The sequence below is a fragment of the Armigeres subalbatus genome, chromosome 3 (genome assembly GCF_024139115.2).
Source record: "Armigeres subalbatus isolate Guangzhou_Male chromosome 3, GZ_Asu_2, whole genome shotgun sequence".
Classification (NCBI taxonomy): Eukaryota; Metazoa; Arthropoda; class Insecta; order Diptera; family Culicidae; genus Armigeres; species Armigeres subalbatus.
The window spans coordinates 153242351-153264405 of NC_085141.1; the positions used below are offsets into that span (position 1 = coordinate 153242351).

At 40.6% G+C, this 22055-nt stretch overlaps 1 protein-coding gene across 2 annotated transcripts in view; it reads right to left on the bottom strand.

The window, feature by feature from the left end:
- Nucleotides 1–239: 239 nt before the first annotated feature.
- LOC134227859 (uncharacterized) overlaps nucleotides 240–22055 on the bottom strand; it is a 185920-nt gene continuing 164104 nt past the window's right edge. Inside the window, exons 1-5 of one of the 2 annotated variants that reach the window (XM_062709544.1) lie at nucleotides 3491–3565; nucleotides 2533–2926; nucleotides 1943–2108; nucleotides 775–1288; nucleotides 240–708 (exon numbers count right to left, since the gene is read on the bottom strand). In XM_062709544.1, coding sequence (XP_062565528.1) covers nucleotides 536–708; nucleotides 775–1288; nucleotides 1943–2108; nucleotides 2533–2909 — 1230 coding nt within the window. In that variant the 5' untranslated portion in view covers nucleotides 2910–2926; nucleotides 3491–3565 and the 3' untranslated portion in view covers nucleotides 240–535. Of the gene's footprint in view, nucleotides 709–774; nucleotides 1289–1942; nucleotides 2109–2532; nucleotides 2927–3490; nucleotides 3566–22055 lie in introns of those variants that run through there. The other variant, XM_062709545.1, reaches the window with a different exon arrangement.

The window sequence follows — 22055 nt, forward strand, 5'->3', positions numbered from 1 at the left end:
TAAAAAGTTTTTTTTTGTTCGGTCGAGTTGCCGAATGCAATTAAATATTGTGTATTTTTTTAATTACACATATTTAATTGCATTCGGCAACTCGACCGAACAAAAAAAAAAAAAAAAAAAAAAAAAAAGAAAAAAAAAAAAAATGCAATTAAATATGTGTATTTTTTTATTTTTATTTTTTTTATTTTTTTTTTTTTTTTTTTTTATTTTTTTTTTTTAATTAAATAACTTTAATTAAATAAGTTACAACGGATCTTTATTAGATTTGCTTGATATACATGATAAAATTGTGATAAAAAATGTTCATGTTTTACGAACTATTTGAAGTTTATCAGTTTAGCGTTAGTACGTTGTACCAAGAGAAAAGGAGAATTGAAATAAATATGTAGTATGAACACTGAACAGTGAACACGTCTTCTAAACAAAACTTTGTTGAAAAAGGATCAATGTTTTCACTAACGATAATTTATTCTATCCTAAGAGATGAGCCAGCCTAGGGCTACAAGTCTCTAAAATAAAGAAAAAAAAAGTTCACTCAATCCAGAAATCCTTTGTGCAACAACTTTGGGAGCTCTGCACGAACGACTGTTAAATATGACTCCTTGCTGGAAGCAGGATTTTCCAGATGACCATTATTTAGTTCGTCAATCGTTGTTTCCGTAAGATCAATGTGTTTTAACTGTTCGAACACAGCCACGTGAAATACCTCTGTAAGTATTAGAAATTTATTGCATAGATTGACGTCATCACAGATAATATTTAATAAGTATCTACCCAAGAATCCTTTCCGAAGCATTTCCGTATACAAGTCAGCTAAAGTTGGAACATTGCCCAAAAATCCCAGCTTCTCCAAAATATAAACAAAGTGTTTATGATATTCATAGACAATCTGCTTGCGGTAGTGATTCTTAGTTCCATGATCCATGACCAAGTCCACTAAACTTATGACGTCGATGGCTGGCGATCCCCAGTGGCAGCATTGGTAGTCGATCAGCATAGAGTCTTTAACTCGACCGTTCATTGCTTTCTTGTGAAGCAAATTTTTCCAGTTCAAATCTGCGTGATTGAGAACGTTGTACCCCACACCTTTCGGATTCGCTGAGTAAATTTGCTGAATTCGCTTTATCGATGTGCCTTTGAGATTTTTAAATTTATCCGAAAATTTATCGCATTCTTGCCATGACTGGAGAGCATTACAGAAGTCGTCAAATACTTTGTAGAACACTCCGAAAGCTCCTCCATCTTCTTTCGTGAACATTTCAATGCAATGTTTTGAAAGATCCATAGTCTGCAACAAATTTCGGTAATTAATATTATGTAGGGAGATGGATTATTTGGGCGGCCACCGTTTATTACTTGGTCGCAATAAAATTGATAGATGTTTCATACATCACAAGGCCTAGAAACCTTCGGTTACTAACCATGCACTAAAAACAAAACAAACAAAAAAACAGTTTTAATGTGCCTGAGCGTTGAACGGGACGGGAATATGGGGGCTGCAAAAATGGGGTTTCCCTAATTGATAAAAAAGAATCGATGTTTTAAGCTGATAAATATGTTAACTGTAAAATTCTCGACGTTTCAATCACAAAAACTCAGATTTATTTGCAATTTCCCTACCGAGTTGTCAATTGTTAAATTATTGACATTCTTTTACTGATATCGAGAATATTATTTACCTCAACCTATACGCCCGTTTCACATCTTACTCATTTTTCGTAAAAAGTGGAACTACTAAAATTTAGAGAAGTTCCACTTTTTACGAAATTTGAGTAAGATTTCCGTGAGAAAAAAAGAGACGGCAATACAATTTCACTCAGTCTCTGAGTGATTTGAAACGGGTGTGTATAATTATATATAGAAAATATCAATAAACTATTTTTAAACTTAGTCCGATCTTGCTCAAGACTAGCTAGTTGTAAACATATAACAATAGTCTTACCGACTGATTAAGAAAATATGAAGCAGCATGAAACTTGGCCACATTGTTTATAGTGGGTACCACTTCTTCAAAGCTGGTGATGGGTTTCCGACCAGGGATCCAACCTTTTGGTGATACGTCCTCAAGAATAATTATAGTATGAGGCGTACTCGAAGCGTAAATGAGCCTGTCGATGATACACTTTCAATAGATTTAAACATGCTTAATGTGGCGGTCTGCATTTACTTAAGGATGGTTATTTAGTAAATTGGGTTTGACTTATTCAGTAGTTTGTCAGTAACTCATTTTAGGAGCTGAAATTCAAAAAGTGTTGCATTGAAGAGTATTGACGTTATTTTTTTTACCTCAAATCTACCAAATAGTTCGTTGTATTCGTTCCACTAGTTACAGAGCTTAATTGCTAGTGAGAGTAAATTATGGGATTTTTTTTATCAAAGAATATTAGGAGACACAAGGGTTCTAAATCTGTAATGTTAAGATATCGAGTAACTATCAGACAAAGTTGTAGAAAAATCAACCTGTGAAAAGAGTAATTGACAAACTACTATGAACCCAAATTATTACATGATTGAAACCATCCTCGTACTTACTTCGGAACATCTATGGGTTCTCCAATTTCCGCTAAAGCTTTGGACATTGCTGGTAGAACTTTTGTGTACATTTCCGTTTCGGTTTGAAACAAGCTGTTTCCTTCGAGCAATCCTTTTTTAAAACCTTCGTTTTGTGCCGTGAGTTTCATAATCAGGCTGATGGCTTGTTCGTTATGATACCGAGCAGACCGATAATGAATTGTCGTGCGAAATATAACGCTTGCATAATGGTCACCTGCGGTTGTTCCAGGGCGCAACTTACACCCATGGCAAAGCGTTAGAGAAGGGTCGTTTTGTGATTTCCGGATAACCTCAATGAGAAACTGATCGCTTAACCAGTTTGGCGCGTGAAGTTCGTCTGCGTTGTATTGACCCATGCCGTGGCTGAAAAAGACTGACGAAAATCGAATCGTTAGGACGGACTATTTTTCTTTGCGTAGGACTCAATTTTTGACTTGTATTATGATTGATTGATTGATTTCCCCAGGTTCGTGATGATAACGAGTACCCAGTGCACGAGGCAAGATTTTACTAAGCAAAAGTGTGCTATCAATGTGAGATTAGTCTGGAATCGTACTTGGGCCATTCTGTCTGATTGCCGTTTAACTAGACAACGAAACAGATCACATGTTCGGGCTAATTTGAAGTATCAAGTCAAGAGCGAACAATCTAAGATTTGACAAAACGTTGAACTTTATCAAATATGACGATGGTCACAGCAAACAATATAATCAAATACTTTTTTTTCGATAATAAATTTGCACAGCAGGACCAACGCAATGTGTTAATAAATCCAAAAGTCAGAAATAACCAAAAAAAACCGCGAAAAAAACGAACAGTGGGTAATGTCTGTGACATAACCGCTAAGTGGACGTAGGACTTGACTTGACTTTGAGATACATAATATGTCCAAATTTCTCACATCAACTATTTTGGATAAATAATCGGCGTTGCATACCATTCCTTGGCAAAATCTTCTCATCAAACCGACACAGAAATCAAATCTACCTCGAACAAGAATCATAAAAAAAAAATAAAGGAAGTGTCTGTCCGGTCACGAAATATTAGCCTTGACAGTGGCAACCTTCCCACTGAAGGACTGCCTGAAATAAACCACAAGTTGGCTCAGCATGTAGACTGTATCTCAGCCCTTCCACTGAAGAGCCTTCTAATCCGTGCGACAGCGACTGAAGGAGAACATTATTTTTAACTCTTAGAGCCTTGAAAAAGGCTGTTTGCTTCGGCTAAGTGCAGAAAGTAAGAAAACGATCTTTTCAAATAACCGCGAATTTCTAGTGATGGTATAAAAAAGACTGAATGCTCTACGAGCGAATGCACTTTTCTTTTATACCTTAGGGGCCGTACACATATTACGTAAGCACTTATGGGGGGGGGTCCATCATTTTCTTTCGCATCATATAAATAAAAAATCATTTGTATGAAAACAATCTTACATGGGGGGAGGGAGGGTTGAAAAACCCAGAAAAAATGCTTACGTAATATGTGTACGACCCCTTATTGTGAATCTTCTCTGCTTCCCAATTGGTGGGCCAATCAGCTAGTGTCTTGTATCCCGCTTCTTTGTCAGCCAAAGCGTCATTATCATCAACGCGTTCGAGAAGGGCTTCTTCTTTTTTACGCTTGTTGCTCGCTGCTGGCGTCTATTTCCTAACGGGACTTTTCGCTAGATACAAGCCAATAAGCCGGGCAAGCGAGATTAGAATTGCAGTTCAGGTGGGAAGTACGTGTTCTTTTCTGAGACAACATTGTTAGTAGTAGAAGGAAGGAAACACCCGGACATGGGATTTCGGGTGAGTAGATTTAGAATTAGTAACATGGGACGATCATTCAGTCACGTTCGCTTTGTGTGCGGTCAGTATCAAACAATCTTTTTCTACATATTTTTTTATCAATGCCAAAAAATCCAACATTTGATGAAAAATCGATTGATAGTTTATTAATGTTTGAGCTGTTATCGGTGTTTTTTAAATCCAAATATCCAAATATTATGTGAGAGATTTGGACATCTTATGTTTTTTTAGGCATGGTCAAGCGAAGTCCTTCGTCCACTTCGCGGTTAAATCAGAAAAATTATCCACTGTTAGTTTTGACGTTATTTATAAAAATCACGCCTAAAATTTTATCTCTAGAATATTGAATTTGGCACCCAAGTACAATTTCTATCCCGAAGGGTATTGAAAGCATTGATATTGATCTCTATTATTGGCTTTCTGAAGAAAGTTGTTTTTTGGACATACATGCTGCATCATGTGGCTTTTCTTCAGCCTGTCTCGGCTCAGCACCGATGCCGGCCGGCCTCGGCTCGACTCTGCTGCTGCTGCCGGTATTTGCTCAGCATTGCTGCTTTGTCGGGTCTGTAGGGTGGACTGCTGATGTACTGGCTAGGTTTTGGCTGATGATGGTCGTTTCGATTGTGTCGAGCCGAAAAAGCGGTCGGTGCAGACTTCATTTCCTGCTAAAAGGTGTGAGTGCTGTTCAATCGATGATGCGGTTGCTTCGCTTGTCCCGGTCAGAATGAAAGGAAAAAATCGCGTTGCGCTATTTTATGGCTTCTCGGCAGACCCAGCGGCTGCTCATTCGCTGGTGTCTGCACCAATCAGAACGTGGTAATGGAATGATGCAAGAATTATGCGATACCCATATTTATTGGTTCCCTTGATCTCAATGTTTTTCATTGAAAACAGTTTCATGCCTATTGAAACAAGTTTTTCGGGTCTTATCAAGCATGGGCATGGAAGGCATACTTAAAATCTGTCGATTGAGCGGCTTGCCGCAGAAATTCGTCCACTGAGACGAACGCTATTAACGTTTAAAATCTTTCAACACAGCGTAACGCGGTCGATTTGAATATTTTGAAATGACACCCGGTATAGTGAAGAGAGACGCAAGTCCTACGTCAAAACGATCGCAGTGTAGTTGGTCATCCAAAGACGACGAGTTTGTGCTTCGGTCTGGTCTGAGATCTTTTCCTGAGCTGTTCTCAAATTATGGTAAAGACATTCTGCCCTCCTTTCAAGTGAATCTCATTTTTACAAAATTTATTGTAAGATATCAATTTTTTCTAGGCTAAGTAACTCTGATTCTGAAACATAATAAGAAAAAAACATTTTGCTTCGGGAAATACGATACGTAGGTAGTTTCCCGAAACAAAATGTTGTTTTTTTGTTAAAGTGTTTCAGAATTTTTGAAAACTCGTCGTCTTTGTATGACGATTAATCCACCTAGCGGTTTTGATGCCTTCCTCGTTCAAAAAAATATATTTGAAAAATGAGTAAGTTTTAGCGTGTTTTGCGCATAAAAAATAAAAAATAGTATTCCAGCCATAACTTCTGATCCCATAGTCGAATCTAGCCAATTTTCAATAGCAAACAATGGTACAGGACTCCCCGTCGAAAGGAACTTATTGGGAGTACACCCAGGTTTTTTTACACGGTTTGGTTTTGGTCGTTTAAGACCTTTAGCGTCAATGAAGCATTGAGTTAACCCCATGAAAAAATTCACAAAAAATCAAAGAAAATTCAGGGGTTAAGAAGCTGTGAAAGTTCAGGTTAACCGAGAAATTAATGAATTCCAACCGCGTAAAAAAAAACTTGGGTGTAATTCAGCCAAGGCTAAGTTCGAAAAAGTCGAAGTCGGACGCCGCGGCTTAACATCGGCTACAAGACGGTAGACTAGCCCAAGGATACGCGCAGCAGCTAGTAGTGGCACTCCCAACGGAAGAGTAGCTAGGCGGAGAGATATTTCGATCCGCCATTGGTAGCACCGCAACCGCTGCACTTGGCACGGTGCCCCGGATCAGAGAAACGGCTGCAGCTGGTATGACGGCGAATGTGAGCAGTTAGTGGAAGAGAAGAATGCAGCATGGGTGAGATTTCTGCAACACCGCACAAGGGCGAACGAGGCACGATATAAACGATTTTAAACTATAAAACTATAAAACGATAAAACTCGATTTTCCGGAGGAAAAAGCGCCAGCAGGAAGATCGAAACCGATAAGAGACGGAGCAACTGTACCGCGCTAATAACACACACAAGTTCTATGAGAAGTTGAACCGTTCACGTAAGGGCCACATGTCACAACCTGATATGTGTAAGGACATAAACGGGAACCTTCTTACGAACAAGCGTAAGGTGATCCAAAACATTGACCAACTACCAGGAAAGCTGTTTAAACACGGTGGTGAGGCATTGGCTAGAGCACTGCACTGGGTCATTACCAAGATTTGGGATTTTTATTTCATTTATGGGTCCTGTACACCTCCGGTGGTGCAAAGGGCCGTCTTGAAAGATCTCCATCCTGAGCGTTGCCCGGTTATCGCTTTAACCTGTTGCCAGGTTAGATTGCGGTCGACTTCTTTTATTTCTTTATTGAGGCTTCGCCGCCATGAGCCTCTGGGTCTGCCTCTGCTGCGATGTCCCGCTGGGTTCCAGTCTAATGCTTGTTTACAGATTTCGTTTCCGCCCCTACGTAGAGTGTGGCCGACCCAGCCCCACTTCCGATCCCGAATTTCTGTTGCTATCGGCCTCTGGTGACAACGACGATGGATCTCGTTGTTTGAGATCCAGTTGTGAGCTGAAGCCGTTGAGTGTTCTCCACTGATACACACCATGTTTCGCTAGCGTATAACAGCACAGATTTCACGTTAGAGTTGAAAATTCGCATTTTTATGCGTTCACTTATCTGCCTGTTTTTCCAGATATTTCTTAAACTCGCAAAGGCAGACCTTGTTTTCTTTATCCGTGCGCCTATGTCGATCTTGGTACCGCCGTCTGACGCCATTTGGCTACCAAGATATTGGAAGCTTTCAACATTCTCCACTGGTGTCCCGGCTACTGTGAAACTGGAAGGAGTCACCGTGTTTACATCCAACGATTTGGTTTTGTTGACGTTGATGACTAAACCTGCCGAAGAGGAGCGCTCGGCAAGGTCGTTGAGCTTACTCTGCATATCAGAGCGCCGTTGCGCGAGGAGTGCAACATCATCCGCCAATTCGAAGTCATTTAGGTGCTCCATGGTTATAGGCTGCCATAACAGCCCGCGGTTTGGTTCACGGTCAATCGCATCTACCAGAATCTCGTCGATTACGATGAGGAACAGTAACGGTGATAGAATACATCCTTGCCTCACACCAGCTACGACCCGGATAGGGTCGGACAAGACCCCATTGTGCAGCACTCTACACGAGAAGGCCTCGTACTGTGCCTCGATGAGGCCGATGATTTTCTCAGGAACTTGCGTCTCAGGGCGCCCCACATATTCTCGTGATTGAGACGGTCGAAAGCTTTTTCGTAGTCAATGAATACCAAGTAAAGGGACTCTTGGAATTCGTTGACCTGCTCCAGAATTATGCGGAGCGTGACAATATGGTCCACACAGGATCTTCCGGCACGGAATCCGGCTTGCTGCCGCCGGAGAGTCGCATCGATCTTCTCCTGAATCCGGGCTAGGATAATTTTGCACAGAACTTTGAGAACGGTACACAGCAACATAATGCCTCGCCAGTTATCGCATACAGTCAGGTCACCCTTTTTGGGCACCTTCACTAAGATACCTTGCATCCAGTCGACCGGGAAAGTTGCGGTGTCCCAGATATTACGAAATAAACGATGCAGTAGTTGAGCGGATGTCATGGGGTCAGCTTTGAGCATCTCGGCTGATATGTGGTCGACCCCTGGGGCTTTATTCGATTTCATGCTTTGGATGGCTGTTTGAATCTCTAGCAGTGATGGAGCTTCGGTATTGACGCGTGTTATACGTCGGATCCTAGGCAGGTCATGCCGAGGTGGTGATGGCCTGGCTGGCACTTGAAAAAGTTGTTCGAAGTGCTCGAACCAGCGTTTCAGCTGGTCAGTTGGGTCGGTCAATAACTGATCATTCGCGTCTTTCACAGGCATCGTTGCATTCATCTTCGCCCCGCTTAAGCGTCGTGAGATATCGTAGAGGAGGCGAATGTCTCCGGTTGCGGCGGCTCTCTCTCCTTCGTCGGCCAGAGAGTCTGCCCACGCTCGCTTGTCCCGTCGACATGAGCGTTTTACTTCCTTCTCAAGAGCCGCGTATCGTTGACGGGCTAAGACTTTGGCTCCTCTGGTTTTCGATCGCTCTATCGCGGCTTTGGCTTCTCTTCGCTCCTCTATCTTTCTCCAGGTCTCATCGGTGATCCATTGTTTTCTCTGGGTGCGTAGTTCGCCCAGATTGTTCTCGCTGGTGGTGATGAAGGCATTCTTGATGGCGGTCCATTGGTCTTCCACGCTGCCACCTTCCGGAATATCTGCAGCACGCGTCTCCAGTTCTTCAACGAAGGACCGTTTCACCGTGGCATCTTCCAGTCGGCGTGTGTTGAACCGTCGTCCAACTCTTTCCTCCTGCCGACGAATCCGCGCAATGCGCAGGCGTATTTCGCCGATGAGGAGGTGAAGATCAGACACGATATCGGCACTACGTTTATTCCGTACATTAAGAAGGCTCCGTTTCCATTTTCGGCTGATGCAGATCTGGTCGATTTGATTTTCTGTAAAGCCGTCACGGGAGACCCACGTGACCTTGTGAACCGGCCGATGAGGGAAGAGCGATCCCCCGATCATCATGTCGTTATTACCACAAAATTCTGCGAACAGCTCTCCGTTTTCGCTCATTTCTCCGAGACCATGGCGTCCCATAATGCGCTCATGGTTCGAGTTGTCGGATCCGATCTTCGCATTGAAGTCGCCCTTCGGAATTCTATCTATGACGGCATTGAGTTGACTGTAGAAGTTCTTTTTGTCTTGCAGATCGGCAGCATCGGTTGGCGCATAACATTGGATTATAGTAAGGTTTCGGACCCGTGTTCTAAATCTGGCAACGATTATCTTTTCACTTTCCAAGATTTGGGAGGAGCAACTTTTGCCGTAGGAGTGCATGCAAGGTGTCGTGTGTCCCATCTACAAAAAAGGCGATAAGCTGGATTGTAGCAGCTATCGCGTAATCACAATGCTGAACCCCTCCTACAAGATACTCTCCCAAATTTTATGCCGTCGACTAGCACCAATTGCAAGAGAGTTCGTGGAGCAGTACTAGGCGGGTTTTATGGGCGAACGCTACACCACGGACCAAGTGTTCGCCATTCGCCAAGTACTGCAGAAATGCCGCGAATACAACGTTCCCACACGTCATTTTTTCATCGACTTCAAAGCCGCATATGATACAATCGATCGGGACCAGCTATGGCAGCTAATGCACGAACACGGATTTCCGGATAAACTGACACGGTTGATCAAAGCGACGATGGATCGGGTGATGTGCGTAGTTCGAGTTTCAGGGGCATTCTCGAGTCCCTTCGAAACGAGCAGAGGGTTACGGCAATGTGATGGTCTTCCATCAATTGCAATGATTGCGATCGTCCCATACATTTGAAGTGCGCAGGCATGTGAATTGTGAATCAGCATTTCACATCCAAGATTTTTTTTTCATATTGCCATTGAAAGCTATTATTTTTGGATTCTATGTCACTATAAGCTTCTAAAATAAATATTCTTTTTAACTTCACATATTTTTTTACATTTCCAACGACCTTTTAAAGGTGGCCCACACAACTTTGTTAAACACTTCATAAAAGCGGCTGCAACATTTTCACGTTTGGGTAAATCAATATATATAAATATGAGGAAAGTTAGCTAAGATCTGCAGCTTTCCATTGGTTTTTTATATTACTGCATAATGTTGACTTGAAAAAACAAGCAATGGGTAATGTTTTTAACATAACCGCGAGTAGACGTAGGACTCGTATTTAAACGTAGCGTTGAATTTATGGGGTTGGATACAACAACTCTCAAGTTGTGTAGAATTATTAGCAATAAATAAACACAAAATTTCTGAAAATAAAACTAATAATTAAATACATAATCTGAAAATGTAGGGCACTTATAGATTTCTTATTGATGATATTATTAAAAGTTTAAAAAATCTAATACATAATCGAATTTTTAGACTTGCGCAAAAGGTGCTATTCACAGGAAACTGTCCCGTTTTCCATCTCATTGAACATACATATATTCATCTTATCGCCATACAAAGAAACACAGCACCAATTTCGTTGCTTCTCATTGCTAACATGTGTGCTTACTGCTGAAAAATCACAAAAATAAGAAACAAGTCAAGGAGCAGTAACCCTACTAAAATAGAGGAGGTTCTGCCAATACGTCAATACGTCAACGAAAAATTATTTAATGTTGTGGCTCCAAACTCCTAGTCTTAGTCAAGTTTAATGATATAATATCTCAGAAAATAAAAACCGAAGTATAAAATAATGTAATTTTTTTCGGACTTTTTTGAAACATTTACATGTAATACGGCGAATTTTTCTAATCTAAAATGGATATCAGCACCATTGCTGATTGTGTATATTTTAATTGCCAATGCCTTCTGCAAATGAATCTTCCCGTAACGCTGGGTAGACACCTTTGCGTGGTGTGTGTAAGATCTACCACGGTCACATTGTCAACTACAGGCAAATCCTGACCCAACGAATACCGTCCCCAATATCCAACTCCGTGGTACTTAAGAGGGTGTCGCTGAGTCGGGGGCCTCTCGTTAAGTAAGTACTACAACAACATTTCCTTCCCCTTCCAAGTTACGGTGAAGATGGACGTGGCCACGAGTAGTAATCCTCATGCTTTTGTGATTTTTATCCTAGATTGTAATTAAGGACCACACCCACCTTGATTATGAACTTTGCTGTGCTAATTGCCAATGCCTTTTGCGAATGAATGAAAGTAATTATTTTTAATCATTTTTTTTTATTTTCAGAACTGTTATAGTATAACCCTGTTTTAATGTCTTCTTCCTCTTCTTCTTCTTATTGGCATTACATCCCCACACTGGGACACAGCCGCCTCTCAGCTTAGTATTCATTAAGCACTTCCTCAGTTATTAACTGCAAGGTTTCCAAGCCATGTTATCATTTTTGCATTCGTATATTATGAGGCTAATACGATGATACTTTTATGCTCAGGGAAGTCGAGACAATTTCCAATCCGAAAATTGCCTAGACCGGCACCGGGAATTGAACCCAGCCACCCTCAGCATGGTCTTGCTTTGTAGCCGCGCGTCTTACCGCACGGCTAAGGAGGGCCCCTCCTGTTTTAATGTACGTGTTGTATAACTTAACATATGGTCAGTCATATGCCATGACCTGAATAATGTGAATTATGAAACCAATAACTTTTCCTGGATAAGCACACCAAATCTTTCTGGGCTAATTTTATACTTCTTCATCCACCACACCGATGTCAGCGTAACTTCAGCCATCATCGGCATCTAGTCGTGAACTCCGAGCGACGCGATGGGCGATCGCATCGATCACATGCGACACCACTGCATCCGACGGTCATAAAGCATAGAATTCTTTCATGTATAGGGTAAATCACTACTTGGGCCTATGGACCCGATTCCCGGCTCATTACTGAGAAAACTAAGGATTTATACTGTTGGAAGCCGTAGGTTTATAATTGATAATTTTAAAGATGTCTCCCATTTATTTCGCACAATTCTAAATACTTTTTCAACCATTTATTTCACTCTTAATTGATCCAAAATGGTGGGTTGACATCAAGGCAGGAGCACCCAACAGAGCTCTGGTCCCCGCAAGTTCCTATCTCACGCTTCCACGGGTCGTCCGATGACAAAAAAAACGCCAGATAATGGTTGTGTACTTAGCTGGTAGTACAGCCTGTGTCTGCCTGTCCTTCTGACATCAGCTAGAGTGAGAAGGTACGCCTCGAGCGTCGAGGGAGCCTTCTGGCTCGTGAACTGCAGAAGGTTGGAGTGAACGTGGCCGCTATTCAAGAAGTCCGATGACCTAGCTCCGGAGAACGTGAATTCCGAGCCGTGGACCCCACGACCAACACTGCATTACAATATATTGTGCCTTGCAACAAAATGACAACTCGGGACTGCTTTGCGATTTGGGCGTAACTTATTTTGTAAACAAACATTGGAAGGCAAATTCCTGCTAAACCAAGCATTTTCTGAGAAAACCAACGTATGTATCCGACAGAATAGGCTTTCCTCTATCAGATAAGGGAATTAGTTTTGGAGTAAAATGCTTGCATTCTACGGAATCGATAAAACAATGTTTGTTTACAAAATAAGTTACGCCCAAATCGCAAATCAGTCCCGATTTCGTGATCATTTTCCATGGCTCTCATAGATGTGAAAAAAATTCTTCGCAGTACAAATAACACGTGCTATCCAAGCATTCACCACCGGATTGCACCACATGGAGAACAAATTTTAAAAAATACCGATGTGGCTTTTTTTTCTGGAGGTATGTTTTTCTTAGGCGACTATCTGGCGCGCATTTTTCGTTGCAATCAAAAATGAGCGGAAGAGTAGATTTTATTATGAGCGGTACAGTAACATCTATCACAGCGGCGGCGGAAAAGCAGAGCATGGAGTTGGTTTCGTAGTGATTCGGTGGAAACCCATTAGCGAACGAATCTGTGTGTTGAGGATACGGGGCAAATTCTTCAATTACAGCCTAATCAACGTTTACGCACCGACAAACGATAAATCCGACGACGTGAAGGACACGTTTTATGAATGTCTTGATAAAGCCTATGGAGAGTGCCCGAAGCATGACGTGAAAATTGTTATCGGAGACGCTAACGCTCAGGTCAGTAGAGAGGACTTTTTCCGTCCCATAATTGGTAGGGAGAGCCTTCATTCCGCTACCAATGACAACGGCCTACGGCTAGTAAATTTCTGCGATCGAATCACAAAAATTATCAAGGCCAGAATGGTGGACCTCAAAAATAATGACTTTTCGAATAAGATCCGCACTCTCCCAGATTATGCTAAGCCGTTCTGGAAAATGCCCAAAATACTAACATCCAAGCCTCGGCTCATTCCACCTTTGATCCCACTAGACAATAATGGCTCTAAGGATCGCTTGATAACTCCTGCAGAGAAGGTCGCTGAAATAGGTCGTCACTTCGTCAGCTCACACAATCTTGGGCAGAACATCGTCAGTCCACACGAAGCAGCCGTCAACGAGCATGCTAACAACATCCATTTGATTCCCAACGACTTCTAGGAGGAGTTGGAGATCTCAGCTGGCGAATTGACGGCCTATATCAAATCGTCGAAGAACATGAAGGTCCCAGGCTTCGACAGCATCCTGAATCTCGAGCTCAAACACATGAGTGCTCCGTTCTTTGAGCACCTCTCGCTGATCTTTAATCAGTGTCTCCCCAACAAACAATTTAGGCTGAATAAGCTAGTTTTTTGGCTTAATAAGCTTATTTGCCACGAAACAAGCTCTTCTTCAGCTTCCAATGTTTGTTGGGTCCGGCTCAGCTACTTCCCAACGTCCTGGAAGTCAGCGAAAGTCATCTCCATCCGGAAGCCTGGCAAGGATCCTCTTACCCCCAAAAGTTTTCGACCCATCAGCCTTCTCTCAGGGTTATCCAAGCTATTCGAAAAAGCTATTTATCACCGGTTACTTGAGTCGGTCGAAAATCTCAACATCTTGCTCGAGGAACAGTTTGGTTTCCGACGCGGTCGGTCAACTGTACACCAACTGATTCGAGACGGAACAAGTTTGTATCTAAAACATCCGCCATGGCCTTACTCGATGTCGAGAAGGCATTTGACAATGTATGGCATGATGGCCTGGTATACAAACTACATCGCTACAATATTCCCAGCTACATGGTGAAAATCATCAACAATTACCTGTCGGCAAGGACATTCTGGGTCTCAATCAGCGGAGCGAGTTCCAATGCGCACAACATCATCGCAGGCGCCCCCCAGCGAAGTATCCTCTGGCCCCTGCTTTTCAATATGTTCACCTCCGACATGCCAGAACCTCCAGAAGGCGGCAAACTGTCTCTGTTCGCAGATGACACCTCCATCTTCTACAACGGTAAAGTGATCAGAGCGCTAGTGGCAAAACTCCAACGAGGCCTGGATGCCCTGACAGAGTACCTCACCAGTTGGAAGATCTGTATCAACGCGGCGAAGACCCAGGTCATCGTTTTCCCCCACTCTAAATCCCCTAAACATGTTCCGCCTGGGGACTGCAAAATCATCCTCAATGGCACTAAAAATTCCAACTGCCAGAGGCAATTGAAATGTATTAATAATAACTAAAAATATGACATAGCAAATAAGGATGATAGTGTTAAGAAAACACGGAACACCTAGTCTAAGTGATGAATGCATGTATTAGATAATTAGCAAATAAAAAAAAATCCTCAATGGCACGACTGTGGAATGGGCCAATGAGGCCGACTACCTTGGCTTGACCCTCGACAGCAAACATATTTTCAGGCAACAAGTTGTCAAAACGGTGACAAAGTGAAACAACTGTACCCTTTAATCAACCGTCGGTCGTCATTGTCCCTGAAAAATAAGCTTGCTGTTTACAAGCAAATCATCCTCCCTGTGATCGAATACGGCATGCCGGTCTGGGAGAGCTGCGCTAAAACCCACCACCTCAAACTTCAACGGGTCCAAAACAAATTTCTGAGGATGATCTTCAACACCCCTCCCAGGACAAGAACATCTGAGGTTCACCGTCTGGCCGGGATGAAAACCTTACATGAACGCTTTGGTGAGTGTAAAGAAAAGTCTTGCACTAGGACCAAGAAGCGCTTAGGGCGCTAGTTCCAATCTAGGTTATCAAATTTGTATTGTAAATATTAGTGTACAAAGTAGTTAGGTTTTCAAGTTTTTTTTTGTGTCTTTATTAAGGAGACTTTCAGCCCGAGGCTGGCTCGTCTCCGGAGGTTATCAAGTTTTAACAACACACTAGCGCCTTCTAAAGGCCGTCATGATACATTATATTTTAAAAATTAAGTGACAACATAACAAAAATAATAATAATTAAAATTGAAGTTGGAGGGCCAAGCCGGCCGATCACTGTACATGTTAAAAATAATTGTAGAACAAAAGATGTTTAAATAAAAAAGAATCTTGCTACTAAAAAATACTTGCTAGTAAATTTCGCTGCTGCCAAAGGGATGGCCATCAGTAGCACCTACCCTAGTATGTACTTTTTTCCCAAGCATTTTGTCAAAAATCCAAAAACCAAATATACAAGAAAGGCAAAGCATTTTCACGCTAATCACGCCATAATCTAGCACATGAGATTCAAAATAATTTCTTTCAATGGGAAAAAGTATATCTTTGTCGTCATTTTTAAACGAATTAAAACTGAAAATCCATCTTCCACTCGAAACATACGATCTGTTCATAAAAATACCGTTCTAAAATAGACATTTAAATTTATATGGCTAAAATTCATCTGGGGGATTACTAGGTAGTAAATATAGCCACTATTTTATAATAAATTATATAATAATATTAAATCCACGCCAAACGCCGATGCCACCGAAACAGTCCAGTTTCGCAATTAAACCGTTCTGTTCAGAAAATGCTAGTCCTGAGAAGAACCATTTTTTTCCTCAATGCGCTTTCCCAATAATGCAATAAAGGCATCGCCACTGGCGGCACGAGATCGCAACAGTGCTATTTTTGTAGTAAACTCTTTCTTCATATAAAATGTTGGTTCGTTGAGGTTGAATGATCTGTAGCAACACACCGAGGACCACCACCAATGCGATGGATGTCCGTTGAAAATGTTACCAGCGCCTCTGTGATGCTGTGTCCGCTCCGCTGCGATTGCTTTGATGCATCCGCTTTGCGTGAAATCTTGTTCAAATTAATGATTAGATTCAAACCCGCAAGTCATTGATTTTTGATGTCTGTGCTAGTGATGCATGTACGTGATTCGTTGGTTTATCTATTCCTAAAAAAAAAACAAATAATTAAAAAAATTTATATCAATACAAAGAATCGTTGACTCATCCTTGATCAAATGGTCCGAAACAATTGAAAATCCATTGAGTAGCGGCTGAGATATTAAACTTTAAAGTCTATCATATTTTCGTGACGGTCCCCGATTTTCGCAATCGTAAAGTGTACCCCAATACAGAAAAAGACAGACGTAGTTCTACGTCAAAAGTTAGGATAGAGTCAAAATGGCAAACCAATGTTGCAAATTATGTTTATTGATCACAAAGAATGTATATGCCAAAGAATGTAAATTTCAGGGAAATCAAAAAATACAAAATTGAAATCTCGAAAAAAATCATAATTTCACAGAGAATTGCTCATTCACCATATATTTTTCTGCTTTCATTTCTCAAAACCCAAATGTAACTTAATCATATTCGTACAGTGCTGAATGTTAAGTCGATTTTTCAGCATAAGTAAATTAAATAATTTACCATTGTTTCAGCCCTATGCGTGATAAGGTTCTCTCAGCTCATGCTCTTGAAAAATAAGCGGAAAAAGCACGTGGTTTTCGAGATGACCGATTTGGCTTTGTTGTGTAATCACTTTAAATATTTGGAGAACGAGACTTTTTATTAGTGTAAGTGAAACGGGAAACGGGATACGACATTCAATGATGTTATCGATCATTTAGCAGTTTTTCCAAAAGCTGAATCTCAAAATGTGTTGTATGGTGGACTTCTAGTGCGAAGGTTTTTCTACAACTCTGCCTAATGATTTGTTGTTTGAATTCCAGTAGTAACGGAGTTACAGCTATAGTTTCAGTAACTTAGACAAAATGATAACAAAATTCCTATCCTTTAGTTTAAGTTACTGCAACTAGCGCTATAACTCCGTTACTAGTGGAATTCGAACAACGAACCATTATACAGGGTTGAATAAAAACCTTCGTACTAGAATTCCTCCATACAACACATTTTGAAATTCAGCTTCTGGAAGGAGTAATTGAAAAACTAATAAATGATCGAACGCGAATTACTAAATGATGATAACATCCTTAACTACATTGCCAAATCGTCATTCCCAGAGACTATTACTATTATATCATAAACTTTGGTCATTCCTAATATCACACACCTAATCACTCGCAGCTTTTATACTGGTCGAATGGGTTTCCCACCTATTTTCAAGAGCTGCAAGCAAAGTAAGTTCCAAATTCAAATTCAATATCACTGAGTCCATAGTACAAGATGGAACATGCTCTGCGAAGGCGGTGATTCACATCTTCGCGTACTGGCAGATATGACATCATCTGGCAACGAAGAGTAATTAACAAATTCGTTTTGAACTCACATTCGGTATGAAAAACGCGTCTACACTGATGGTAACTTTCGTATGTCCAACTGTGAAATGTAGGGAAAGTTGAGTCAAATGAACGCACCGAATATCTGAAACTTGTACATCTTTTTATTACCATTGATTCCTGCTAATATTAACATATTAACAATTCGTATATATTGACATTGTAAACTGAATAACTACATCCTGGCGAGATTAAATCATAAATTTACGCTTGCTATAACAGAAACTCATCAGATTAAGCTGTTTTTCTGTTTCAAATTACTCCAGATTTAAGATTTTGTGTTTGATGACTTTTTGAGTGCATAAAAATAAGACTTTTATTAGGTTTGGTGTTGATGTACCATAGGTAAATACTCAAATGTTTTATAGTTTACAATAAGCTTTGGACTTACAATCTAAAATTATCTTTTAATAAAAAATATTAGCAGATGATTTCATACTAATACTATTTTCCATCTCGCTCCACTCTCTCTGATCAAAGTGCAAACATAACATGTCACAAGATTGGCTAGTGCCAGGTTCAACCTGTGCAAACACAAGCACGATTCGACCATCCGGTTCGTGCTGGATTTTGCTGTTGACCATACTGACATAAAACGACTCTGGCGTTAGTTAACTCTGTCGATGCATGGAGAAGAACCGAATAAAAGAAACCAGTGAATTAATTGGAATTGTAGGTAGGCTAGGTGTACCAGTTGTGGCTATAGCACCAGTTGTCGCACTAGTGATTTATATGCCAAATGGCCAATCAAATCACCGCAAACCTAGTTCATATCGATAAAGCATATTCATATGATACGATAAAAACTTTGATCTCCATAATTGAAAAAAATGATTTTGCTTAGTTTTTGACGTCCTTTGCACCAGTTGTCGCACTAGTGGTCCCTATTTGGCCAGTCCCATAAGAAAACAATGGTCAAATAAGGAACCAAAATTAAGAATAGTGCCACAATTGGTGCATGCGTTCCTATTATGTATTAATCAATGTTGATGATTATAACAAATTTTATTGTGGTTTTCACAGCTGTTCTAAGGAGCAGGAAGTAAAACCTTTCGCTTAATATATAAAGTCCACCCACATGCCTTTTACTTATTTTTAAAAAAATAGTTGTTCTTATGTATGGCGTAAATTGGTACACCGACCCTACATTTTAATCATTCCTGACTAGGTATGTGTTTTATGCATATGGATAGAGCATTTATAATTTGCTGTGATTTTATTCATATTATATGGGAAATGTTCTGATCTCAATCTCACTGTACATGTATCCATCTCATCGCTAAACAAAGAAATACGGCACCAAATTCGTCGCTTCCTTTTGTCAACATGCGTACAAATCACAAAAATAATAAACAAACCTAATTCCTTTCCATTGCTTTGTTTTTGGTGGGATGGAAATAGGAGCTATGAGATGAAGTGGCGAACCGTTCCCCTAGTCCAAAATATAAGTTTATACTATTTTATTTTATTCAACAATATACTTCAATTGGGATTTTTAACTTTTAAAAATTTGCTTGTCACATTTATTCAAAAGAACACATTCTTCTTGCCAAAGGATATTTTTTCAAACATTATGAACAAGCTATGTATGTTCAAAAAGCCAAATTATTTTTTGCATCCCATTTTAAAATACTTAAGACTACTTAATAGTTAGGGTTAAACTAAATAAATCTATATAGACATAGTAATCTGAAACTCGATTTGTGCAATTGCACAACATGTGCGATATTTGGTTCGAAAAATGTTTTGGAGGGTAACCATTTCCTTTTGTGAGGTTTGATCCCACGAAACCAGTACGATAGACAGGTGCTTCCCCTACTAAGCTACGAACGACCTCCGTCGTCTTGCGCAACTTAGAAGCCGAACTCTCGCACTCTATTTTTAAAACCAACTCTTTAAACGCTTTTTTTTTGGGCAATGCCAACCGAGTAGGATGAGTATTCAGTTATGCCTGGCACCCACACAAAGCTTCATCAGCAATTGTGCTCAATGTGTGATCGTTCCAGGTTGGTCGTCAGATCCCATCTCGACCTCCAAAACGTTTTTCAAACTAATAATGTTTCGTATGTTGTGCAATTGCGCAAATTGAGTTTTAGACATTTTAATAAATGTCCACTCAGGGTGGCTAATACCAGGAATATAGGCATTTAATTTTTATTGCACTATATAAATATAATTAAGGATTTCCATATTGAATGGTTCTACACCAATTTGAAACTCTCTTAGCACACAGAGACACGATTCTATCACAAGCGCTCGAATGACACATGCCCAAATTCCATAGTCATAGTCGGCGACGGTTAAGCTGTGGGACCACCGACGCTGGATGAGGTAAATAAGGCTCTTCTTCTTCTTCAATGGCTCTACATACCAACTGGCACTTGACCTACTTTTCAAATTTGTTTTCTATAAGCATTTCTTAAGTTCGGCAATACAATTGTACTCAGTCCCTGAGTAGTTTGAAACGGGCCGCGCAAACCTGAAGCTGTCACTTTCATAGAAGAACTGTCAATTGAAGGTAAAATCAGCTGAATTTAAAAGTCAGGTGTAAAGTTGGGGATCTAGTATTTTAGAGGTATTTATTATTCTGGGATGATATGAAATAAAGAAATTAAGTTTGCTCAGTGTACTATCGACTGACATAAACATTAATTTGGTTTCCATTTCGTTAAAAAGACCTTTTCTGATGTTATGCGAGAATAATGCAGAATGGTTGCCAGAAACGAATTATTTAAATTATTATAGAGTTTTGGCATTTCCTCAGCAAGCGTGCTGGGAATTTTCACCTACCCCGGGCAATGTGAACGCCACTCGTACTGCTCGTTCTAACGCCTCCAACTCAGCAAATATACTCTATTACCAATATGGTCCACTCTGGCTGATTTGAAGAGACAGCGCAGTAGCGCCGTGGTGTCACAAAAGGCAAGGAATGTAGTGAAGACTGAAGAGACATTCCGAGGGGTGCTTAAACGTATGATTCAATATGTAGATAACATGTCGAAATGATATGCTAGAAAACAAGATATTTTAGTTACTAGATAAAGAAGATTGTCGCTTCGGTTCCCTTTGTTTTGCTGTCCGGAACATGTTGGGTACCAAGCTGTCAAATCGTATGGATTTTCCTTCTTTGACATTTAGCTCCCCTATCCTCGCCAGCAAAAGATGTTCCGGACAGCGACGACAGCGACAATCTTTATCTAGTAACTAAAATATCTTTTGCTAGAAATCATCTCATGACCCCATTTTGATATCTGAGTTTAAAAATAAAATTTTAAAAATATAATTAAATTTTTCAAAACATGTAAAATTAGTGTAATTTTTGCAGTTATCGCACCCCTTGTCTTTTGTTTTTAGGCGTTAGTCACTTTTTGTGACGCAAGATGGTGTGAATGTCCTGTCTGTTGCCTAATATATGGGGACTCATGAAGTGGACGATATTGTTAATATACTATACAAGATTTTTTTATGTACAGGTTATCCGACTTGTCAATATCCCCAACTCAGCCATCTTGGATTTTTGTATGGAATTTATGCTCGTTTGTTTACGTTTTGCACTGAAAATGTATGTTTCCCCCCCCCCCCGCGCTGGTTATTCCCATCTACTGACGAAGTCGGATAACCTGTACATAAAAAAAATCTTGATACTATATTTGAAGTCAGTTTTGGTTCACTTCACCGCTCCGAAACCGCATGTCAACAAGGGCACGGCAGTCGTGTTTATTGCCTTCACCTTGTTGCTGGCCGAAAAGAGGCACTTCTAAATACCGTTGACATGATGCAAGAAACGGAAACTGAATGAATGCGGAAACTGTCGGCATCCACCAGGTGACACCGGTGTAGATGTATGGATCGACCTTTATCGATACCAAACTCCATCCGGATGTCGTTGCTGAATACCGTTACAAGTCACAGACATTGGTGCAGCTTTTCCGCAGACTCCGCAAACAGCTTCAAATCGTCCATAAAACGAACAGTGGGTAATGTCTGTGACATAACCGCTAAGTGGACGTAGGACTTGACTTGACCATGCCTTTAAGATACCTAATATGTCCAAATTTCTCACATCAACTATTTTGGATAAATAATCGGCGTTGCATACCATTCCTTGTCAAAATCTTCTCATCAAACCGACACCGAAATCAAATCTACCTCGAACAAAAATCATCAAAAAAAAATTCAGGAAGTATCTGTCCGGTCACGAAATATTAGCCTCGACAGTGGCAACCTTCCCACTGAAGGACTGCCTGAAATAAACCACAAGTTGGCTCAGCAGGGGATGTAGACTGTATCTCAGCCCTTCCACTGAAGGGCCTTCTAATCCGTGCGATAGCGACTGAAGAACATTATTTTTAACTCTTAGAGCCT